Source organism: Sarcophilus harrisii, chromosome 6 (genome assembly GCF_902635505.1).
Source record: "Sarcophilus harrisii chromosome 6, mSarHar1.11, whole genome shotgun sequence".
Lineage (NCBI taxonomy): Eukaryota > Metazoa > Chordata > Mammalia > Dasyuromorphia > Dasyuridae > Sarcophilus > Sarcophilus harrisii.
The window spans coordinates 152,299,579-152,324,191 of NC_045431.1; the positions used below are offsets into that span (position 1 = coordinate 152,299,579).

General features: G+C 34.0%; 1 protein-coding gene across 1 annotated transcript in view; it reads left to right on the forward strand.

Moving 5' to 3' along the window:
* Positions 1 to 24,613, forward strand: part of CDS1 (CDP-diacylglycerol synthase 1) — a 72,638-nt gene that overhangs the window by 12,366 nt on the left and 35,659 nt on the right. The window contains exons 2-4 of the mRNA XM_023505772.2: positions 11,182 to 11,309; positions 18,376 to 18,472; positions 21,587 to 21,684. Of these exons, the coding sequence (XP_023361540.2) occupies positions 11,182 to 11,309; positions 18,376 to 18,472; positions 21,587 to 21,684 (323 nt within the window). The remainder of the gene's footprint in view (positions 1 to 11,181; positions 11,310 to 18,375; positions 18,473 to 21,586; positions 21,685 to 24,613) is intronic.

A 24,613-nucleotide genomic window follows, 5' to 3' on the forward strand; every position in this document is an offset into this window, starting at 1 on the left:
AAGTCCTGATGTGTTGTATAGGAAATGACGATTTTGGTGGGTGGAGGCAGAGAGAGAGAGGGAGGAAGACAAGTGGGGAGAGATTGGGCTGGGTTCGAGACTCCGAGCTGCTGGTTGTGTGGCTGCTGGTCGAGCTAGCTTCTTGACTCAGCTGCACACATTGCTATCGCCGATTCTCTTCCACCTCCGATCCTTCTTCACTGAGACTAAAGACTGACGATTTTCCCCTAACCTGAATTCCTGTCTCGTGCTGATCTTAAAATACACGATCTTAACAGGTATATACTCAGTGTGGCGCTTTACAAGCTAGAAGCCTCAGCCAGGGAAATTCAGAGACAAGCAGACAGAAGACTGGAGGCTGGAGCATAAGCCCTTGGACTCGGGACAGATTCATCCCATCTCACACCACCTTGGTGACAGGCTTTCCTCCTTTGCTTCTCCACTGCAACCAAGACTCCCGCAAGGCCTCCAGAAAACTAACCGAACCGAACCCCAAGTGAAGGAGATAGGACTTTGAAAGAGATAATAAAGGATTTGGATTTTTAACACCTGGCTGCACTTGTGGTGATTACTGAACTGAAAGGAAGGTTGCTCCCAGAAACCCCAAGAAAACCTCAACAGAGAATATTACAAAAAAGCTTTAATAAAATTTTTTTAAAAAGGTCTCCTTATGCCTATAATGTGTAGTTTTATTGTTTGTTTATTTAATTAGTATAAAGGAACGTGGTGATTTGTCATAGGTCTTTTCTACACTGATTAATATAATAATGTAGTGTGGGATGATTGGATTCTTCTATGAATACACTTGGACCAGGATGTTTTTTTTCTGTGATAGTCGATTAAGTCGATCACTTCAGGTGATTTGAATCAAGGCTTCCTTAATCCCGATCTAGTTCTATTTAGTGAGTCATAGATGCTGCCAGTTGCTTCACAGCTAATTTTTTTTTCCTAAGATGTAATGATTTAAAAACTCTGGTCTTTTTTTTTTTTTTTTTTAGTTATTGAAGGCATTTATCTATTTACTTGTGTTTTCAGTTTTTTTCACGTTACCACATGTAGAAAATTCTGAAAATCTTTTTTAAGGTTTCAGGTTTTGTGCCTTTGACTTAATCTGTTTGTTATTTAGTTAATTGGATTATTTTCTTAAATCACGCTGACCTTATAAGGGTTTATCAATTTTATTAGTTTTTTCAAAGAACCAGCTTTTAGTTTCATTAATCATTTCTGTAGATTTTTTTTGTTTCTCTTTGGTTTTTTATCTCTAAATTTTAATAGTCCTTTTGTGCTTACATTAGGTTTCTTTGTTGCATTGTTAATTTCTAAAAATGACTAATACTTGATTACTTCTTTAATATTTTGCTGATGAATGTTTATAAAGATATAATTTTCCTTCATTACCTGCTTTGCAAAAATTTTGGTATGTTTCATCATCATCATCTACTTCTACATAATTATTTTTTTATTTTTCCATTGAGATCATTTAGAAGTTCATCTTTGAGATTCCTTTCTGTCAATAAACATTTGTTAAGCAGCATACTGTATACCAGGTACTGTGTTAGTTGCTAGGGATAAAAAAAAAAAAAAAATAGGCAAAAGACAGTCTTTGCTTTCCAGAAGCTCAGAATCTAATGCGGGAAACCACAAGCAAACAAATGTGTACAAACAAGCTATCTACAAAATAAATAGAGAATAATAGAAGGAAGGGCCAAGAGTTGAGGGAGAGGAAAGGCTTCCTTTGAAATAAGAGATTTTAGTTGAGACTTAAAAGAAGCCAAGAAGCAGATATTGGGTGAAAATATTCTTGGAATGGGGGGATAGCTAGGGGAAATGCCTGAGAAGAGAATTGAAGGATCTTGTTTCTGGATAAGCCAGGAGACCAGCATCATTGGGTTGGAAAAATATGTGACTGAGACTAATGTATAAGTGGGATAGAAAAATAGGACCATCCTGGATTATAAAAGTTTTGAATGCAAAACAGTTTTTGTAATTGACTCTGAAACCTCTACTAAACTATTGGAGTTTATTGAATAGAGGGGATGATGTGATCACACCTCTTTAGAAAAATCACTTTGATGGATGAGAAAGGAATTGAGTTGGGAGAAACAAGTGGTAAAACCATGAGCAGGTTAGTGATAATCCAGGTGTGAGGCAATCTAGGTGTGAGACCCTCACCAAAGTGATAGGAGTCCTTTTTTTAAATATGTTTCTGCCTTTTAGCATTTGTTTGCATTATCTCTTTACCCAAATAAGTAGTCAGTTTTCAAGTTTCATATGGTGCTAAGAAATATGTTTCAAGATCCATTTTTAAAATGTCACAAGTTTTTTAGCTTTAGTTTCTTGAGCAAATTGTTTGATTCAGTACTTTCCTTTTTGTTTATTTAATTTTTTTTTAGTTAATTGGAAACTCAGAAAGAAATAAATTCTTCTCCTTACTGTGTCTTCTTGTAATTTTGTTACTTTTCTTTTATAAATTTAGATGCTAAGGCATCTCTCCCTTATCTTCTTTCCCCACCATTTGTTTCCTCTTCCACCTGTTTCTCCCCCCACTCCTTATTTCTTTATAGATTTTGGAGGGTGCTATAACTTTCATGTGTAATGTTGCCCACTTAACTCATTTTGATGTGAGTAGGTTTTCAGAACTATGAGACTTCCTCCTCTAATGCTTCTGTGTCATTTCTTCCTCTGTACCTTATTTGCATAACTTAATTACTATTTCTACCTTTTTCTAGACAGTTTTGCTTTTTAATCAGATCATACTCAATCTGCCCCTGTCTTTCTTTTGAGCTACCCAATTACTGGTGTTAACTTAAACATAACATTACCATGTTAAAAGAAAACAAAACAAAACAATTTGTCCATGTTGTTCCTTGAAAAAATACGTTAAATTTTCTGTTTAGTTCAGGTTAGATTGAGAAAAAATCCTGAAAATCTGCAAGTTCATTAAATGTCCCTTTTTACATTCAACTATGGATAATTTTGCTGGATATGATATTTTTAGCCACAGGTCTAGTTATACTAGTGCTAGTATATATGATTTCAAGACCCGCGGTCTTTTATTGTGGCTGCTGCTAAGGCCTGTACAATTCTAATTATAGTTCCATTATATTTAAATTGTTATTTTCTTATTTCTGGCAAAATTTTCTCTTTGATCTGGGAGTTTCAAAATTTGGTAATATTATTCTTATTCTTATTCTTATTTTTTTTTTTTTTTTTTACAAAGGATCCCTTTGATGTCATAATCAGAGTATTTTTTCTATTTCTACTTTCCCCTCATGTTCTATCAGTTTTCAGATAGTCTAATTATTCTTATATTTTCTCTTTTTAATCTATTCTCCAGATCTATTGTTTTCTTCTTTTATTTGCTTCTTTAAGACTCTATTTCCTTTTCTAGTTGGGTAGCTTTTTTCATGATTTTCTTGTTTTTCATTTATTTATTTTAGTTTTTTCTCAGTCTCATTTTATTTTCTCCAGTTACATGTAGAACAACTGTTTTGGGGGGATTATACTTGTACATTGATTTTTTTTTTTTTTTTTTTTTTTTTTTTTTTTTTTTTTTTTTTTTTTACATATTTCCTTGTGAATCATGTTGAAAGAGACATCAGAACAAAAAAAAAATCATAAGGGAAAAAAGTGAATATAGTTATGTAGTTCTCTGTATATGAATGGTGTTTTCCAATCAAAGTTTACTGGGGTTGCCTTGGATCACTGAATCACTGTCCATCATAATTGTACAATCTTGCTGGTTTTATGTACAATGTTTTCCTGGTTCAGCTTGTTTCACTCAGCATTAATTTAGGTAAATCTTTCCAGGCCTTTCTGAAATCATTCTGTTCATCATTTTTTATAGAATAATAATATTCCATTACTTTCATATAACACAATTTATTCAGCCATTCCCCAATTAATGGGCATTTACTCATTTTTCAATTCTTTGCCACTACAAAAAGAGCTGCTACAAACTTTTGCATATATTGGTCCTTTTCCCTCTTTTTTGATTTCTTTGGGATATAGATCTAGTAGTAAAACTGCTGTCTCAAAGGGTATGCAGTTTTATAGCTCTTTGGGCTAGTTCCAAATTGCTCTCCAGAATGGTTGGATCATTTCACTGCTCCACCAACAATGAAGTCCCAGTTTTCCCACAGTCCCGCTAACATTTTATCATTATTTTTTTCTGTCATCTTGGCCAATTTGAGAGATATGGATGGCACCTCAAATTTGTTTGAATTTGAATTTCTGTAATAGTAATTTATAGGTTTTTTACATGACTATAAGTGACTTTAATTTATCTGAAAATTGTCTTCATATCCTTTGACCATTTATCAATTAGGAGATAACTTGTGTTCTTATAAATTTGACCCAGTTCTTTATATATTTTAGAAATGAAGCCTTTATCAGAAACACTTGATGTAAAAAAAAATTTTTCCCCAGCTTTCTTCTTCCCTTCTAATCTTGGCTGCATTGATTTTCTTTGTGAAAAACCTCTTTAATTTGGTATCATCAAAGTTGCCCATTTTGTAGTTTATATTATTCTTCTTTAGCCATGTATTCCTTCTTTCTCTAAAGATCTGAAAGGTAAACTATCAGTTGATGTCCTTTGCCTTCTGGAGTGTAGTATTCCAGGCTCTTCAATCCTTTATTGTAAAAGCTGTCAGATCCTGGGTAATCCTGACTGTGGCTCCTTGATAATTGAATTGTTTCTTGTTGTTAAATGTGTTGTTGTTGTTTTTTTTTTTTTTTTTTTTCCTGGCAGCTGGCAGTATTTTTTTATCTTGAGATTATAGTTCTGTGGAATGTTCTTGGTGATTTTCTGGAGGTCTTGGAGGCAGCCTTCTTTTCAGCAGAGTCCAAAAATCTTTATTGTCTCCTTCACCCGGTGCTTAGTTAACTTTCTGTAGGCCTTCAGATGGGGACTTGGTTTCAGTGGAGAAAATGAAGGAGGATAGGTCACCACAGTGGTGTGAGATGAAGTGAGTCTGAGTCCAAGGGTTTGTGCTTCAGCCTCCAGCCACCACAAAGGTGAATGATGGAATAAATCTGTCTCTGCCTCCTTTGGCTGAGTTTGTCTCAGTTTATATGCTCTACACTGAGTATAAACTAATCATTATATCACCTAAGAAACCATTATTTGTTGTAAGATTAAATCAATCCTATTGAATTTAGAGAACTGTTAAGCACCTTGCTAAAGTAGATAACCATTGTCTAATCAATTCCACTGATTTAATATCTTCTAAGAATCCTTGTTTCAGAGTTCTGACCCCTAATAGCTCTGGAGTTTTCAACAATATTTTTGGGATTTTTCTTGTGGGATATCTGGAGTTAGATGATTGATGGATTCTTTCAATGATTATTTTGCCTTTTCTAGTATATCAGGGCATATTTCCTTGCTGATCTCTTGAAATTTGCTATCTATGACTCTTTTTGGTCATGGTTTTCAGGTAAACCAATAATTTTTAAATCTTCTCTCCTCTATTTTCCAGGTCAGCTTTTTTTCCAATGAGGAATTTTACATTTTCTTCTATTTAAAAATTTTTTTTCTAGTCTGTTTTGACTGATTCTTGATAAGTCATGAGACTTAGAGAGTCATCACCTTCCATTTGCCGGGTTCTAGTTTTTCTTAAGTTAACTTTTGTATCTCTTTTTCCATTTGATTAATTCTACTTTTCAAAGTGTTTCCTTCTCTTTTTTGCATTTGGCTAATTGAATTTTTCCCCCCCTTCTAATCCTTTTTTTAAAATAGCTTTTTATTGATAGATCATATGCATGGGTAATTTTTCAACATTGTCCCTTGCAATCAATTCTGTTCCAACTTTTCCCTTCCTTCCCTCCACCCCCTGCCCAGATGGCAGGCAGTTTCATACATGTTAAACATATTAAAGTATATCTTAAATACACTATATATGTACATATTTTTACAGTTCTCTTGTTGCACAAGAAAAATCAGATTCAGAAAGAAGAATAACCTGGGAAGAAAAACAAAAATGCAAGCAGAGTGTATCTGGTTCTGTTCATCATTGATCAATTGGAACTGAATTGGATTTTCTCATTGCCAAAGATAATCCACTTCCATCAGAATTGATCCTCATATAATATTGTTGTTGAAGTGTATAACGATCTCCTGGTTCTGCTCATTTCACTCTCTTCAAGCCTCTTTGTATTCATCCTGGTGGTCATTTCTTACAAAATAATAATAATCCATAACGTTCGTATACCACATTTTACCCAATCATTCTACAATTGATGGGCATCCATTCAATTTCCAGTTTCTAGCCACTACATTTTTTCCACATAAGCGTCCCTTTCCCTTCTTTAATATCTCTTTAGGATATAAGCCCTGCAGTAACACTGGTGGATCAAAGGGTATGCACAATTTGATAACTTTTTGAGGATAGTTCTAAATTGCTCTCCAGAATGGTTGGATCTGTTCACAGCTCCACCAACAATGTACCGGTGTCCCAGTTTTCCCACATCCCCTCCAACATTGTCATTATCTTTTCCTGTAATCTTAGCCAATCTGACAGGTGTATATTGGTGGCCAGTTGTATTTTTAAGGAATTGTTTTCTTCAATTTTTGTCTTTTTCCAAGATAATTGGCTTTCTCTTGCATATTCCTTGTTTCTTTTCCCCAATTTTTCTTCTACTTCTGTTATTCACTTTTAAAAATCTTTTATGAGTGTTTCCAAGAAGGCTCTTTGGGCTTAAGACCAATTCATATCACCCTTTGAGATTTCCCATATTGGCATTTTATTCTTTTTATTTTGAGTTGTTTTTATTTTCCCTGTAACCATAGTAGCTTTCTATAATTAAAGTTCTTTTGTGTTTTTTGCTCATTCTCTTTCTTTTTCTTATTTTGTGACTTTTGAGGTCAAATTCTGCTCCTGGAGTGCAGGGGGCACTGTCCCAAGCTTTTTGTGCTGCTCTTAGCCTTGTTTGATCACAGCGTCTTGCTTTTTCATTGGGTAGTCTGGTTTGCTCTGTCTAGGAAACAGACTGGTTTCCCAGGCTTCTGAACTGGAACTGTAGCGTCGCCTCATTGGTCACTATGTTACTGAGCCAGGACCTGTGATCTCAGTTGCTGATCAAAAGCTGCGATTAAGACTCTTTTAAACACTCCTTTCACCCCAGTAAGATTGACCTTTCTTGAAGTCCTTCCCATCTGTCAGGAGCTGGAAAGTAGTTTCATTCCATCAGACTGTTCAGATGCTTGGTTTCATATGGCTTTCAAAGGAAATAGGGAAAGCTTGAGGAACTTCCTTCCTTCATTCCAACATCTTATGCCTTCACTCTTACCATCATCATGGCTCTGTCCCTGGAACATCTCTCATTTGATTTTTAAAGTCTCTTTTCAGTGCTATACATTCTCTCTGGGCAGGGAGCTGTTTAATGTTAGTCTTTAAGATAGAAGTTGTTTTTTGTTTGGTGGTGGTTGTTGTTTTTGGTACTTCACCGTCCTCCTCTGAATACGAACCCTGGTTTTCCCTATTCCCACTATAGGGAATATTTTCTATAGTTGAGTTGTTTTTTTCTTTTCCCATTCATTTTTTTTTAAATAAGAAGTTATTAATGAAAGCACCTCTAATTGTGGGGGTGATAGAATTAAGAGCTTCACTTCAGCTTTCCACTTTGACTTGAAACTCCAAAACAAAAGCTCCTCTCTTCTGCAAGTGCCTGTAGCAAGAAGCTTCCCTGCCCCAGTAGTTCTATTGTCACCAATTTGTGTACTGGTTCCTTCTCACCTAAGGCAATCTCTGCTGCACAGTTGGTCTGGCCTTCTTGATAATCTGAGGTTTCCTCAGTTTTCCTGGACTCATACTCCTAACTCCTCAGGCTGTCTGGGAGGTAAAACTTTTCCTGCTTCAACCAACCCCAGTTAGCCCTAGGGATCCCCATTTGCTTTTTATATAGTTAGCTTAGGGGTGTTTGCACTTCACAGGGTTAATCCCCAGCCTGAGGGCTTTCTTTGGGTCTTCTTGGGTTGTCTCAGGAGAACTCCTGTTCTGCCCCAACTCTTCTTGGTTTTTTACCAATCTGTGTTCCACCCCTAGGTGTGAATTTGTTCTATTTGTGGGGGAAATACCGATCTTCTCTGCCATCTTCCCAGAATCCCAAAATCCCAACATTCACTTTTGCAAAAACTTTTGTTCCAAATTTTTCTCCCTCTTTCCTTCTCTCCTCCCTCCCCAAGACAGCAAGCAATCTCTTCCCCTCATTCTTCTTATATTTCTACTCCTCTTTTTTCTAAAACATGGTTTTTATTCTCATTTTTTTCCTTCTTTAATCTCTGCATTCTTTTTTTAGTCTTTGTATTCTTTACTGAAACAAAGATTAGTATTTTGAGGTCCATCTTCTAAAACAGTGTCTTAGTGCTTTGTGGCTCTTGCTTCCCCCATTTTTTAAAGCATTGATTCACCACAGAAATTTTTCTGTCTCTAATTATACAGTTCATTTCTACTAATTATTTACTTCCATGATGATTTTTCCCCATTTGCTATGAAATCTCCAATTTGAGTTCATGCCCTTCCATCCTTCTTAATGTCAGTTGCTCCTAGAAACTTAATTCCTCAAGATAGAATACTGTCATGGAGGCACAACATCCTTCCAGAGATTGTAGCTTAGGCAGTAAATATTAGGTATTATACTGTCATGGGACAGCTTTCCTCAGTGGGACCCGTTGCCACTCTAAAATCGAACTTTCCTCATTTCTATTTCTCTGTTTTGTCTCTTTCTCTTACTACAGAAATTATTTTCTCTTCATCATTTACTTTTGGTTTGATTAGGGATGCATCCTATTTTCACAGTTAGAGATTTAAATTGATTCCACTTTATATAAATTTGTATAGTTGTTAAAATTTTATGTCCCTGAGCTAAGTTTAGTAGGATTTTTTTTCTTTAAATCGGTTATTTTAAGGAAACCAGTTGTTGTATCTCCAAGTGGCTTGTTTGCAGAATGCAGATTGACATAATTCCCATTCACTATAATGTCCCAAAATCTAAAAATAACCTTTGTGAACCTCATTTTCAGGATCCTCGTGCCTATTAAAGAGCCTTAGTATTGATTTGTTTTACAATTGCATGTCTTAACAATAAATTGCATTGCTTGGACTTTGTTTCCTCAGTTTATTTCATTTCACTCATAAAACCATCTAACTTCTCTTCTCATTCTTGAGAATGAGAAAAACTTTTAGATTCACAGGTAGGTACACATTGTATTATGGTTCGTGGTGTTTCAAAAAGCCTGTTTTGCCCTGTTTTTATTCTTTTCTCCTTCTATACTTTTAGAACCAACTCTCTTGCTGTTGCTGGTGATAGATTTTTAATACTGTCTCTTTCTCTTTCCAGTACTTCTCACCACCACCACCACTATAGGATAATTTATTTAATTTTGTTTGTGTCTTGGTGGTTATATTTGTGTACCTTTGTTGTATGTCTGATATTTTGGGTATTTGCATAGCAAATAAACCCATATTATGTCTTGTTTAATTCATAACAATGTTTCATATCTCTTTTACTGACCGTCTTTTCTGGTGATAAGTAAATTTAGGTTTGTTGAATTTCATCTTGAGCTCATTTCCTCTTCAACATGTTCCATTCCCTTCTACAATTTCTGGTAGGGGCAAAACAATCTTGCATCGTTTAAATTTCCTTTATATTTGAAGGTCTTTTTCCTGGTAGGTTGCAACTTTTGTTATCATTGAGATTACTAACTAAAACCATTATATATCTTGAGACTTGGCAGCATATGGTTTTTCTGAAGATGATCTGTACATTATTTTTAGTGGCACTTGTTTTCTTCATTAAGAAATTTTAAATATTTTTGTACTACTTTTATTTTGATGATGTTGGTTATTTTTCCTTGTATTCTTCTCAAAAAACTTATAATCCATAAGTTTTCTCTGTATATCTTTAGAGAAATGTTTTGTTTGTATAGAAATATTTTCTTTTAGAGCCTTCTTCGAGATCTCAATAATCTCAACCTCTTTTTATACCAAGTATAAATTTACTTCTCACAGTGCTCAACTAACTTTTAGTTAGACAAAACTGGTCTCAGCTGGATGCTAGTTCCTACACATATACTCATTCTCTTGTCTCTCTCTATTGTTTAGTTCTCTGATGGAGCACAGCTGTGCTACAGCGAGAATACTATTGTTCCATGCAGAGAAAGCTGCTGCTTTGTTACATTATATTTTATGTTATGTTTTATCTACTTTTGCTGCTTGGGATTGGGGGGTGCAGAGTCAATTGTTTTATTGCGTGGTTTGCATTGTATAGTCCTGCCAGAACGCGGGAGATGTGGCGCCCAGATATTTGAGATCTGAAATTTAATTGTATGTGCTGTTAGTTTGTAGCTTGCGACCTTCAGCAGGTTTCTTTTTTTTTTTTTAATTTTTAATAGCTTTTTATTTACAAGTTATATGCATGGATAATTTACAGCATTAACAATTGCCAAACCTTTTGTTCCAGTTTTTCTCCTCCTTCCCCCTACCCCCTCCCATAGATGTCAGGATGACCAATACATGTTAAATATATTAAAGTATATGTTAAATACAATATATGTATACATGTCCAAACAGTTATTTTTCTGTACAAAAAGAATCAGACTCTGAAATATTGTACAATTAGCCTGTGAAGGAAATCAAAAATGCAGTCTTGCAAAAATATAGGGATTGGGAATTCTATGTAATGGTTCTTAGTCATCTCCCAGAGTTTTTTCCCTGGGTGTATCTGGTTCAGTTCATTACTGCTCCATTGGAACTGATTTGGTTCATCTCATTGCTGAAGATGGCCACGTCCATCAGAATTGATCATCATATAGTATTGTTGTTGAAGTTTATAACGGATCTCCTGGTTCTGCTCATTTCACTCAGCATCAGTTCATGTAAGTCCTTCCAGGCCTTTCTGAAATCATCCCTCAACAGGTTTCTTTGTGGCTTCTTGGATTATGGGAGACAGTACAATTGCTTTATTTCTTGCATATAATTTTACTTTGGAGAGGTTTAAAAGATCATTAATATTGGAGAAAATGTCTAGTACTCCATCTGTGGGTTCTAATTAAATTTTCATTACAAACCACTTTCTGTTCTTTTTCTTAAGGTTATCACCTAAGAAACTGAATGTTATCCTTTTTTTTTGTTTGTTTCAATTTTTCTTATTTTCTAATATTTACTTAAATATTTTTTCTTTTAGGAAACTGATATTGATGATAAATATGGAGATTTAGATTCCAGAACTGATTCTGACATTCCAGAAGTTCCACCATCCTCAGACAGAACCCCTGAAGTGCTTAAGAAAGCTCTGTCTGGTTTATCTGCAAGGTATGATTGAATAAATGTTTAATACTAGTCTATTTCAATGACTCTTTTTGCAGACATATTTCTGCAAAAGGTATTTTGTACATGGTTATAATCCTAACCTTGATATGATTCATCTTCTGAACAAATCAATCAGTAATTACAATTAAAATCATTGAGTTGATGTGAAAATATTTTCTATCTTCCTTTTCCTCTCCTCTTTCCTTCTGCCCCTTTCTATATCTTAAGACTGAACTTCAGAGAGGTTTGGCTGTTTTGTCTAAGTTCACATTAAATAAGATTGATGGCCAAAACTCATATGTGTTTTTAAAATTTTAAGATCAGATTTTTAAAAAAAATATGCTTTTTCATCAAAATCATAATTTTGTGACTTTGCCTCAAATCCTCACTAGTGTTCAAAAAAACCCAAGCACATCTAAATAAAATTAACCAATCTTGGACAGATCTGCTCACCTATGCCTCATTTTGTATCAAAGTTCTATGATCTCAACTAGAAGAGGTTGTTTTGTGTCCTGCTTCAGTGTTGTCCCTCGAGATTTAATATTGGCCCCTTGCACATTATTCAGAGTTATATTGTCTTTTAAAGTTATTTTCCTTTACATTGTTGTGGATATTACATAAATTGCTTTTGTTTTTGTTTATGTTTTTATCAGGGAAGACATGTCTTTCCAAATTTCTATAAGCTTTCATATTAAAATTTTAAAAAATGATAAACATTTCAGTAGTAAAGCAGCAGTATACTCCTATCATTTATATACCATAATTTATTTAGCTGTAGATATTTTTGTAAGTATGTGATCTTTAGCTTGATTTTTTTTTTTAAATCTCAAGAGTATATGCTTACTGGTTGGTCACAGCTTGGTGACTTTGCTATTATAATTTCAAATGATTTTTCAGAGTGGTAGGCCATTTCCCAACTCCCCCAAAACTTGCTAATTCCTTTTCTTACTTTTTTTTTCCTTTTTTATTACTTAACTGAAATTCATAATTTCTAATAGATTTCACACACGGGTAAGGTGAATAAGCTTTGCAATGTGTTAAATAAAATGAATACATTTTTTTGCAGCTTCAGTTTACAACTTATGCCACTTTAGTCCTTCTAAAGTTACCAGTCAGTTTCAGCTCAATTACTATTTCATTTTGGGTCCAAGAAATTGGTCAAGTATTTGAATGCTTCCATGTATAGTTATTTTTTAATATTTTCCCCCTATGGCTTACTGTCAGTTCCTTTCAAATAAATTCATATGTTAAACTCACATATTAAATTTTCATTATTCTTTCTTTTTTTTTTTAAAAAAAAATCTTTTTATTTTCAAAATATGTACAAAGATAGTTGTCAACCTTCACCATTGCAACACCTTGTACTCCAAATTTTTCTCCCTGCTTTCCCGCCACTACCTCCAAGTAATCCAATATATGGTAAATATGTGCAGTTCTTCTATATATAGTCTCACATTTATCATGCTGTACAAGAAAAATCAGATGAAAAAATGAGAAAGAAAACAAAAAGCAACAAAACAACAACAAAAAAAGATGAAAATACTATTTTGTTATCCACATTTAATCCCCACAATCCTCTTTCTAGTGCAGATGGCTCTTTCCATCATAAATCTATTAAAACTGATCTGAATCACCTTGTTGAAAAGAGCCACATCCATCAAAACTTTATCATTGCATTCATTATCTTCTTGTTGCTGTATACTATGTTTTTTTAGATTTATTCACTTTACTTAGCATTAGTTCATATAAGTCTCTTCAGGACTTTCTGAAATCATCCTGCTGATCATTTCTTATAAACAATAATATTCCATAATATTCATATACCATAACTTCAGTAATTCTCCAACTGATGGACATCCATTCAGTTTCCAGTTCCTTGCTATTACAAAAAGGACTGCTACAAACATTTCTGTACATATGAGTCATTTTCCCTTTTTTAAAAATCTCTTTGGGATACAGGCCCAGTAGTGACATTGCTGGATCAAAGACTATATACATGGTTTCATAGCCCTTATTTTCATTATTCTTTCAGTAGTTCTCCCATATAGACTTTTGATATTTAAAGTAGTATTGTCAAAACTTCCTATCAAATAAATGACAAGGAATTTGGGAATTTGGGGGTAGAGGAGCAAAACAATATCTATGCATGCGGCTGTCACTTCTTGGCCCCATGACATATCATTGAAATAAAAAGTGTTTTGCTTTTTTGTTTGTTTGTTTGTTTTTGGAAAATAAAAAGTATGCCAGACCAAGGGCATTTGCTTTCTTCTTCCCCTCCATAAAAAGAAAAACCAGCTATTTTTCTTTAAGATAATTTCATTGAGGGGGGGAAAATCCAAATCCTTTAGAACATTTATATTCCTTTTATTTAAGAATACTGATTATTGAAAGAACCACCAGTTGTCAAAGGATGACAGTGGGAAAAGGAAAGCTGAAGTAGTTTCTTTCTGCTTTATATAACAGGAAGCCTGGGCTCTTGGAAGCCTTGGTTTTTAATTTTCCCCTTCTCCCATCTCTCCTCCTCCCCCTTCCATTTAGTGATTTGATTGGTCAGCTTTAGTCCATTTTTTTTGAAGTTATATTTTCTTTTTTAAAAAATTAATAACTTTTGGGTTTACATCACCTAAATTTTTTACATAACTCTCAAAAGATTTTCTTAAAGAAAAAGAAATAGGAAAAATTCGGCTAAATCCATTTTAAATACTTAAAAAAAAAAAACACCCTGGAAATATATTCAGTGTTCCACACTTGTCAGCCTTCTATGCAAAGGCTTCTGGAGATGCTATCTTTTAAATCTTTTCTCTGGTGCTGTGCTTTTTCTTTGTATCTTTACAACATTCATTTTTTGGGGGGGGGTGTTAATTTACATTATACATATTGTTTTGTTTCATTTTTTGTCTCTGCTTGTTTCATTTGTTCATGTCAATCTGTCTATGGTTCTGTTTCATCCTATTTGTCATTTCTTATAGCACAGTAATATGATGTTACTTTCTTCTACCACAATTTGTTTAACCATTCCCCAGTTGGTAGGCATCTACTTTGATTCCAGTTCTTTGTTACCACAAAAAGTGCTAGGTAGTCTTTTTTTAAATACGAAAAATAGGTATTCTTCCTGGGTAGTAGCAGGTTCTGCTCAGACTCATCCTCACTGTTGCTTTTTTTTTTTTTTTTTTTTTTTTGCCATTCCCTGCCTTTTTTTTTTTTTTTTTTTTTATAATAGCTTTCTATTTTCAAAATATATGCAAAGGTTTTCTACAGTTACCCTTGCAGTACCTTGTGTTTCTAATTTTTCTCCCTCCTTCCATAGACAGCAAGCAATCCAATATAGGTTAAACATGTGCAATTCTAATAAACATATTTCTACATTTATCATGCTGCATAAGAAAAATCAGATCAGAAAGTAAAAAAAAAAAAAGAGAACAAAAAAACAAACAACAAAAAATGTAAAAATACTGTGCTGTGATCCATATTCAGATGCTATAGTCTTCTCTCTAGATGCAGATGAGTCTCTCCATTAAATGTCTATTGTAATTGCCCTGAAATCACCTCGTTGTTGAAAAGAATCAAGTCCATCATAATTGATCATCACATAATCATGTTGTTGCTATGTACACTGTTGTCTTTATTTTACCCCCTTCACTTAGCATCAGTTCATGCAAGTCTCATCAGGCCTTTCTGCAATCATCCTGCTGATCATTTCTTAGAGAACAATAATATTCCATTAGATTCATATACCCTAACTTATTCAGCCATTTCCCAACTAATTAGTATCCATTCAATTTCTAGTTCCTTACCAAAGAAACTAAATAGTTTAGCACATGTAGGTCCTTTTCCATTTTTTATGATCTCTTTGGGATACAGACCACTGCTGGATTAAGGGGTATGCACTTTGGGCATAGTTCCAAGTTGCTCTCCAGAATGATTGGATCACTTCCCAACTCTACGAACAATTTATTAGTGTCCCATTTTCTCCACATTTTCTACAACATTTACCATTATTTTTTCCTGTCATTTTAGTCAATCTGAAAAGGATGAAGTGATACCTCAGAATTGTCTTAATTTGGCATTTATCTAATCAATAGTTATTTAGAGTATTTTTTTTTTCCATATATGTCCTACCTTCTAAGACTTGTTTTTCTTGATGGTTCAAGACAGGCAAGCAGCTTTGTTTTCTTTTTTGACTGAAGCTTATAGTCAGTGGTATTACTTACTCATTTCTATAGGTATAGCTCTAATCTCAGCATCCTCTTAGTTCAGATTTCATATTGAAATGAGGCACTTCCAAGGCCCTGAACATTTTTACAAAGGATAAGGTTTACTTTGCCCTAATACAGCAAGGATTTGCAAAAAAGATACCGTGGAACTCTAGATACAACAAGTCCAAATCCATACCCGTGGTCTCCAATCTCCATTTGGATGTCTAGTCAGTCATCAAAATACAGTTTGTTTCATGATCTCAGGATACCCATCATGTCTGAAACTGCACATATCTCAGACCCTTTATGCTCCCTGACCAAGAAGCTGCATCAGAGCAGCTGGGGCGTGGATGGGGGAAGGAAGCTGTGTCAAGAAACTACTGTTCCTCTTATCCTAGATTTCTTAATTGTTCAGTGTTCAACACTGTGGTTAACTTAGTTCTCAGTAGACCCCTACACTTGGTTTTTTGACAATATTTAAGCAAGGATTAAGATTTCTAACATCAATAGCTTTAGGCCAATAGAATATCCAGATTTAGGATTTAATTACAAATTGGTGGGGTTTTCTTCTGGAGACAGTGACTACCTAATGGATAGATCCTTTCTTTTTAATTGGGAGATCACTGTAGTCAATTATTCAAGATAAAGTGCTGGTCTTTAGTATCAGAAAAGATCTGGATTTCCATTCCCTGATACTTCACAGCTGTGTGACCCTTGACAAGCCTTTTAACCTTTACAAATCCTCAGGTTACTAAGATTGATATGTCCAGATCTGTTTGTGTTCCTTTGCTATTTGAAATTCTTGAATAGCCTAGCCTACTAAATGACATTTCAACTTCTGATGTTTAAGACCTTTCACAATCTGCCTTGTCTTTTTGCAACATCTTTCACATATTCTTTTTTTTTTTAAACATAGCCTGTATTCCTATCAAACTAGGCTGCTTGCCTTTCTATAAAAATGCTTCCTTTAATCTTATGATCTGTAATTTTAAATAGCAATGTAAAGCTGAGTACTTTCTAGGTTCTGGGAGAGGTAAGGTTATTAATGACTGGAAGTGTGGTGGATTAAGGAAACATTAAGATGAATAAGGTGGCTTTTGAAATGGGCTTTAAATGATGAATTCAAATGCAACAGGTAGAGACTTTTGAGGCCCAGAGAAAATAGCATAATCAAAGACATTGAAGTATAAAAAAAAAAATGGGTTTAAAGTGTATATGATTGATAGTTCCATGTATTGATTTGATAGAGGTCATAAACTGGAGAGAATATAGTATAAAACTAATGTCAGAATGTAGAAGAATATGAGTCATAGGGCGTTTAAACACCAGGGATTATTGAATTTTGAATATAGGAGTAGAAAATGATATTTGAGACATAGTATGTCTCATATATACATATACATATATGGAAAAGCATATGGAGGCAGTAAGAATGTAGACTACTAAAATAATTCAAATAGGTAAATAAAAATTCTATAGTGGTAGAAGAAAAGATATGAGAGTGAAGAAAAAGGATTTATTCTATTGTGATTATTTGGAAAAGTAAGGAGAAAGGGGAAAGCACAAAGAAAGTATAGGATTTTAAACTTAGAATACTGAATGAATGATTTTTACCAGTGATAGAAATAACGAATTTGGAAGAAACATATTTAAGTAAGGGGGGAAATTATATAAACTTGTTTTAGGAAGTGATGGATGTGAGTTGCTTGTAAAGTAGTCAGGTAAAGAAATCCTGTTGGCAATTGGAGATTCCTGAGGTACACTGCAGAAAATTCAGGGTTAGGGATACAGAATCACCTGTATCAAAGATGATCAGTAAAGTTATGGAAATGAATGAGATTAAGAAAGCAAGCAGAGAAGGCCAGTGGATAGACCTCTATTAGGAACTGCAAAACAGGGGGAAGGAGGAAACTAAGAGCCAGCCAAGGAAATAGAGATTAAACAAGTAAGAAAAAAAATCAGCAAAATTGTGGCATTTCTGAGGCCAAGGGAGGAGGAGTTTCCAGCAGAGGGAAGTTAACAAGAATTCATTATTTCAGATAAGGGAACAAAATAAGATGATTTTGTGTCATTACTGAAGTCATTAATGAACCTGCTGTCAGGCATGTTTTGCTGCCTCTGTCTGTCTTTCTTTGTCTCTATCTCTCTCTCCTTCTACACCCCCCCTCCCCAAAGGAATCAGATAGAGGGGTAGAAGATACATTATAATGGAGGAAAGAGTCATGGTGAAGACAAGAAATGCTTATTTTGTGTTATGTTGAAGATGCAGTATAAGGGCTTTTTAAAGGATTGTGTAAATCCTAAAAACATAGGAGTAAATGTAGAAGCCAGGAATAAAGACAAAGGGATTGAAGATGCATAATAGAGAGGAGATAAGTTTGCTGGAGCAAGATCCTAGGAGAGACAGGAAAAGATGGAAATGAGGATTCAGATAAAAATAATGATACTTCTTCCTCTGGAGAAGAAAATGGGTAAAGCAGCTGGATATTGGAAGGAGGGAAGTCAAGGCAGTTGCCATTTGGCCTCAATTTTGAAAAAATACGATTCTGCAGCTGTTATAAATGTAGAATTTATTGGGGGGGGGGGTTGGTTTTTAGAGAAGAAAAAGTTGAGCAGATTCTGTGAGGCATGAGAAAAGTAATCAATAATTTTACTCAGCATCTTAATTATCAATATAAATAACCATTTTCATTTCCTAATTTCATGGTTCCTTGCTTTTCCTATTGTTGTTGGGTAGGGGTTACCATGAATGGTAATAATGAGTTTAGTAAGTACTATGGGGAATAGCTTACATCAGAGTCCTGCCCTTGCAGAATTTAAACCAATGTCTTTGAGAGCATATTAAATGGTAACTATTGATGTTTTCTTTGTAGATGGAAAAATTGGTGGATTCGTGGAATTCTTACTCTGACTATGATTTCATTATTTTTCCTGATCATCTACATGGGATCATTTATGTTGATGCTTCTTGTAAGTTTGCTAGACACATTTTATGTATAATCTATTTTTCAGCATGGTTAAAGTTGTGTTGAGTCGAGCTTCAAGGAAGGTAATTGTTTGAGCAAAGTATTAAACTATAGTGTTACAATATTTTTAAGAAATATGCTGTTTTTATATCCTTTTGTTTGCAGAATTGCTATGACCCCTAGACTTTGAATCATATTGTTGGGAAATGAAATCAGCTGTATACTAATTAGTAATAAAGGCCTGTAGTACTTGCAGGAAGAATATCTTTCTTACTCTGCAGCATTTTTATAATTGCACTATGATTTTGTATAGTCAATACTATTGTCCTATGGTTTTAGATTTTGTCAGATCAGTGATCTCACTGAAATGGGTATTCCAATCAGTGGCATATATCACACTTCATGTACACCCTCTCATCCTTATTTGTGCTACTCATGTGTTACTGAGTGCTACATACTGTTGTACCATAAGTTGACAAAAATTGATTTAAAAAATATTAACATTGGGACAGCTAGGTGGTGCAGTGGATAGAGCACCATCCCCAAAGTCAGGAGGACTCTAGTTCAAATTTGGTCTCATACTTTTAACACTTTTTAGGCTGTGTGACCCTGGGTAAGTCATTTAGCCCCTATTGCTTCAGCCAAAAAAAAAAAAAGAAGAAAGAAAAGAAAAAGAAAAAAAATCTAACAGAAATCAAATTGATATAGGACCTGTTTTATAAGTTGAAGACTTTAGTTATCAGTGTTTAAAACAGATTGTTTCTCTAAGATCCCTTAGTGTGAAAAATAGTGAAATGCTTGGAGATGAAGACCAGCTGCCATTATTAGTGTAGTTGTATACTACTATATATACAATTCTATACTGGCTTTTAGAATAATCATATTCTTATTTAAGGTTCTTTTGGACTTCTTTGTATAAAATGTTCATTATGTTTAACATCAAATAAGTATGTATAAACTTTTAAGTATAAAAAAGATCATAGTCTAGCATCTGAATTTTACAAGTAAAGATAGTGAGACCTATAAATGTTGTGGTATACATTCTATGGGCATTCGTGCAATGAAAACTCAGCAAGCATTTGTTAGTTGAATGTTATATGTGGAACAGTATGAAAGATATTTGAGGAAATTTAAAAGTTTTGCTATATTGGTTTTTGCCCTAATGAAGATTACATTCGGAATATGGGTTGGCAAACAGCCATTAGGTGAAATCTTGGCAGTCACCTGTTTTGTATGGCCTGTGAGCAAAGATTGATTTTTTATATTTCTAAATAAAGTTTCATTGGAATGTAGCAATGTTCATTCATTTAACGTTTGTCTACTTTCATATCACAAAGGCAGAGTTACAAAGACAGTGCAACACTCTTACTGCTTCACTCTGCTACTTGACACACTGTAGGTATTAGTGATGTAATGCTGGAGAAACTGAGCAAGATAGAGATTAATAGTTTATTAAATGGAGAGATATACTGGGACCAAATGGATCCATGGTTGGTCCCAAGGCTGAACGAGATTATCAGCTCAAAGAATCCAGCACTAAGTATCCGGACAGCAAGAATTTTATAGGATAATAAGAACAATGACATAATGGGGGAAGTACCTGGATGGGGATAACCTAATGGGGGGGGGAGGCACTACGATGACATAATGGTACTGGAGAGGTTATTGATATTCCAATGATGTCTAAAATGGATAGACCTTTATCCTGTCAAACATTAAGAAAGAATGATTATAGCCTAAAGATATAAAACCTTTATCTCATCAAACATTAAGGGGGAAAGGTTATAACCTGAGGTAGAGTAATTAAATAGGACAATTGGGAAAACTAGGTCAGGACATCAAAAGGGAACTGTGGCACAACATTGAGTCAGGGAAAATCCAACAGTACTTCAAGTATCACATATATTGCACTTTTTTTTTTTTTTTTTTTTTTTTTATTGTCGGTACATACCCATGATGTCAAAAATAGAAAAGGAAAAGAAAGTTTTATGATTTTTTGAGCTTGGAATAGAGTTTGAAATTTTTCTGAAAAAGGCTCATCTTCAAAGACTGTTATGAACACTGCGTGGCTTTGGAGATTAACTTTTGCTACAGATTTGGTGTTAGATTCTTCTAGTGAAGAATATGTAATTCTATTCTATGCCAAAGACTGATGCTGTTTGGTTATATAGATATATAATCTGGTTATTACATTATTGACCTATGGTAAAAATAATAGATTACATAAATTGCTTTGAAGAACCTCAGTAAACAAAGCAGAGGAAGGGCAATGGGGCAGGGGAGGAGAGAAGAGAGAGAGGAGAGATACTCAAAAATTTTAAAGTTTCTCCCATTTTTTTTTTTTCAAATTAACACTCTTTTGAAGCCCACCATCTTCAGCATGTTAGAAAACTCATGATCCAGGTATAGGCAAAAAGTTCTTAATTCCTCAATTCAGTTGAAACACAGAATTTAAAAACGACTTTAATGCAGAAATAAAATAAAAGGAAAAAATAATCTACATGAAATAAAAACCATTGGGGACAGAGGCAAAAGTTTACCAATCTTACAAAGGTGAAGAAATCTGTTTTCAGATCAGGCTGAAAAATTTCAATCACACCCCTATCTTATAAGAAGTCTTATTCATCTGGTCTAGTCTCATTACATAGACAATTCCAATTCTTTCCTTAAATAAAGCTAAGTTTCTTCAGTACTAGCTGTAACTTCAATTTTATAAAATTACAAGTATTCAGTAATGCTAGTTTCCGACATAGTAAATAGAGAATGGATACTATGCCAGTCTTGGAATTACAAAGACCAGAATTCAAAACTTGACTTAGATACTTCATTTAATCTGTGATCCTGAAAAGTCTCTTAACCTGTCTTGGCCTGAATTTCCTCATCTTTAAAATGAATGATAGTAGCACCTAACTCACTGGCTGCTGTTATGAGTTTCATATGAAATAAAAAGGCAAAGTGCTTCGCAAACCTTAAAGTGCTCTATAAACACTAGAGAGTATTATCTCTATTTTTGTAATCATGATTTTTTTTTGTTTTATTTCTAATATTTATGGTATTTCTAGTCTCATATTCTTAAGTATTAGTCAACATGATCAACTAAAATGTCTTTTAATTGCAGGTGTTGGGCATCCAAGTGAAATGCTTCCATGAAATTATTACCATAGGCTACAGAGTCTATCGTTCTTATGAGCTACCATGGTTTAGAACACTAAGCTGGTAAGTCTAAATTTTCTATTTTGAAAGACTGAATATTGTATAAATCCAGAATCTAGGAACTGACATTATCATTTAATATACATAGATTCGGACTGTGGCAAAGGATTGTCTGTGATTTGGGAGACATGAAAAAAGATTACTTGGCCAAACCCTAATTCCATAATATTTACTAAATACTAATGATGTTTAAAATTTTCCTGGATAATAAGCTGCCTAAGATCTTATTCTGGTCCCCCAAGGCTGTGCCAACAACACAAATTCTGACAGGTCCTTAAAAATGGGAAATGATTCCATTGTGGACCTAGACAAAGAACATGACTGAGGAACTGCTTAGTTGAATATAGAGAGATGTATAACCAGATGATTGACCACCATGTGACAAACTTTATCATTCACAACCAGTGACAAAGACTGTCTGAGGAATGAAATGGATTGTGATTTACATTGAATGAGGAAATTTATCCACACTGCTAAAATCTTCATCTTATATAGAAGTATAGTTATGAACCAATTCCTGAAATTCAGAATGATGTATTGATATCCAGAATGGATTGATATCCTAAATGTTGTATACAGTGTTCACCAAGTTAAGTATACTCATAAGGTATTGAACTTTTAAACTTGAGACACATAAGAATTTTCTTAATTATTATTATATTATCATTATTCACCTGGGTTCAAAATAATAGATACTTTTAACCCTCACATTTTCCTAGTTGAAAAAGTTTTGTAAAAGAAAGAATAGCTTGATCAATCTTATAATAAAAAAAAAAAGAAAGAAAGAAAAGCCAATAGCAAATTTGAAGGGATTAATTTTAACCCTGGAATGTGGAAATCCAAAAAAAAAAAGTAGTCATTGGGACTTTGGTCAGTTTGATAACCAGCATTTTTATGTACCTGATCTTCTATTAGAATGGTCTGGCCAGAGTGGAAGGACAAGCACCAAAATAAATAAACCTGAAGTCTGGCTTCTAAGTGGATTAATAAAATTCTAGTTTATCTTTTTTAAAGCAAATATTACTGGTAAAAATGTTAGGCAGGTATGATGTTCCTTTTGTTGAATAATTCTAGTCTATTACAACCAGCAGAGATATGTGTGATATAGTTCTCCTTCTACCTCCCTTTCCTTGGTTTTTCTTTTTTCCTTGCCTCCCAAGTTCATGAAGACTATGCCTACATAGTACAGTCCCTGGCAGGTTCTGTCATGTTGGTTCCAACAATAGACGATACTCTTGAGTTCTAACCTAGCTAAGCACAGAAAGGTTCATCTTTAGTAGGCTGTTCTATTGATCATGTGATCATTTCCTGGGCCATGACAACTGATGAAAGGAAGAAAAATACCAAATGGCTTTCAATCCTGTATGGCCCTCTTCAGCTTCTAGAATTAACAGTGATGGGAAAGGAAGCAAGGATACCCACAAATGAGAGTTTTTAAGTAGAGTACTGCCAGTACATTAGATAAGGATCTAATGATCAATGAAAAGACATAACTGCTAAAGGATCTGGATCTTATGAGACTTGATAATATCACCATAAAAATAAAAGGAAGCCACAGTTTAAGAGAAAGATTCTTCAAAGCTCCCTATGGAAAAGCTAGCAGAGTTGGTTTTATCATATGCCTTAAGGCAACAAGAAATAACCATTTTTGGGGACATTTGATTAATCTTGTATTTCAGTGCTTATAATAAGTATTTATAGCAACAACAACAACAAAGAACACTGAAAATAATTGCAGCTTACTCACAAATGAATTGCAGAGAATGGAAGGGTGAAGGATTCATTGGAGCCTTGCAAATTGAGGCAACATACTCATAGACTTCAGTGCAAAGATGGACAATAGGTAAGAATAGTGAAAAGTGTTGGAAAGTGTGGAACCAGGAATAAGGAACAAAGAGATGTCAAATACTTATAGGATAGCCAGAATTCACAAGCTTCTACATCATGAATACTTTCTTTGAAAAAAATTAAGGTTTTTGGACATGGCAACAAGTAAAATAACAAAAATTGATTATATTTTAACAGGATACAATTTGTCAATATGGGAATCATTCCAAAATGAATTGTTTAGCATTAGAGAACCAGGTTCTTAGATCAAAAATTAAAATGAACATAAATTAGAAAACAAAACAAAAGATAGGACATACAGTTAAAGCAACTGCAGCTTGATCTACTTGAATTAGTATATTTTAAGAATAAGATAAGAATGGACCCACATTGATACCAGTTATAGTGATTTCATGCAGAGGTTTAACTGTAAATCAGGTGCCATAAAAATAACCATAAGTGCTCAAAAAAATGAAATCAAATAAAATGTTTGAATGACTTGTAGAGAGATATATCAGTCAAGGGAAAGGCAAGTTTAGATGATAAATTCATTTGTAAAATCTTAAAAGAATTATAGATAATTATTATTATCTCTTCAAAGAAGACCAGTGAACATAACACATTTTTACTTGACTAAAAATACATTGTCAGACATGTATAAAAGATACAGAAACAGAATGGAAAAGAACAAAAGACAGAAAAGGCAACTGTATTCAACCAAATGTACACAGAGGAGTTATATGCTGGAGGCAATACAAATGTAAGATAATTAGAGATTCATTCTTAAAAGAAAGGAACGAGATACCAAGGAGGTAGAAGAATCAGAGATCATCTTATTACTCAGAATAGGCCACTTAAAGAGCACCTTAATGAACTATTTATTATATATGTCTTTTCCTCCATCTATATAAAATTTTGGTGAAAATAATAAATACACACATTGAGGGTATCTTTGATTAGATATTGGAAATAAGCAGGCTTCATAAGTGATATAACTCTATGTGAAATCAAACCTTTATTGTTGCAGAATTGGATGAAAGACATAGAGAATATGAAATTCCACTGTGCTGATTGGCTTTACTATCAGAGAACATTTGATTGGTAG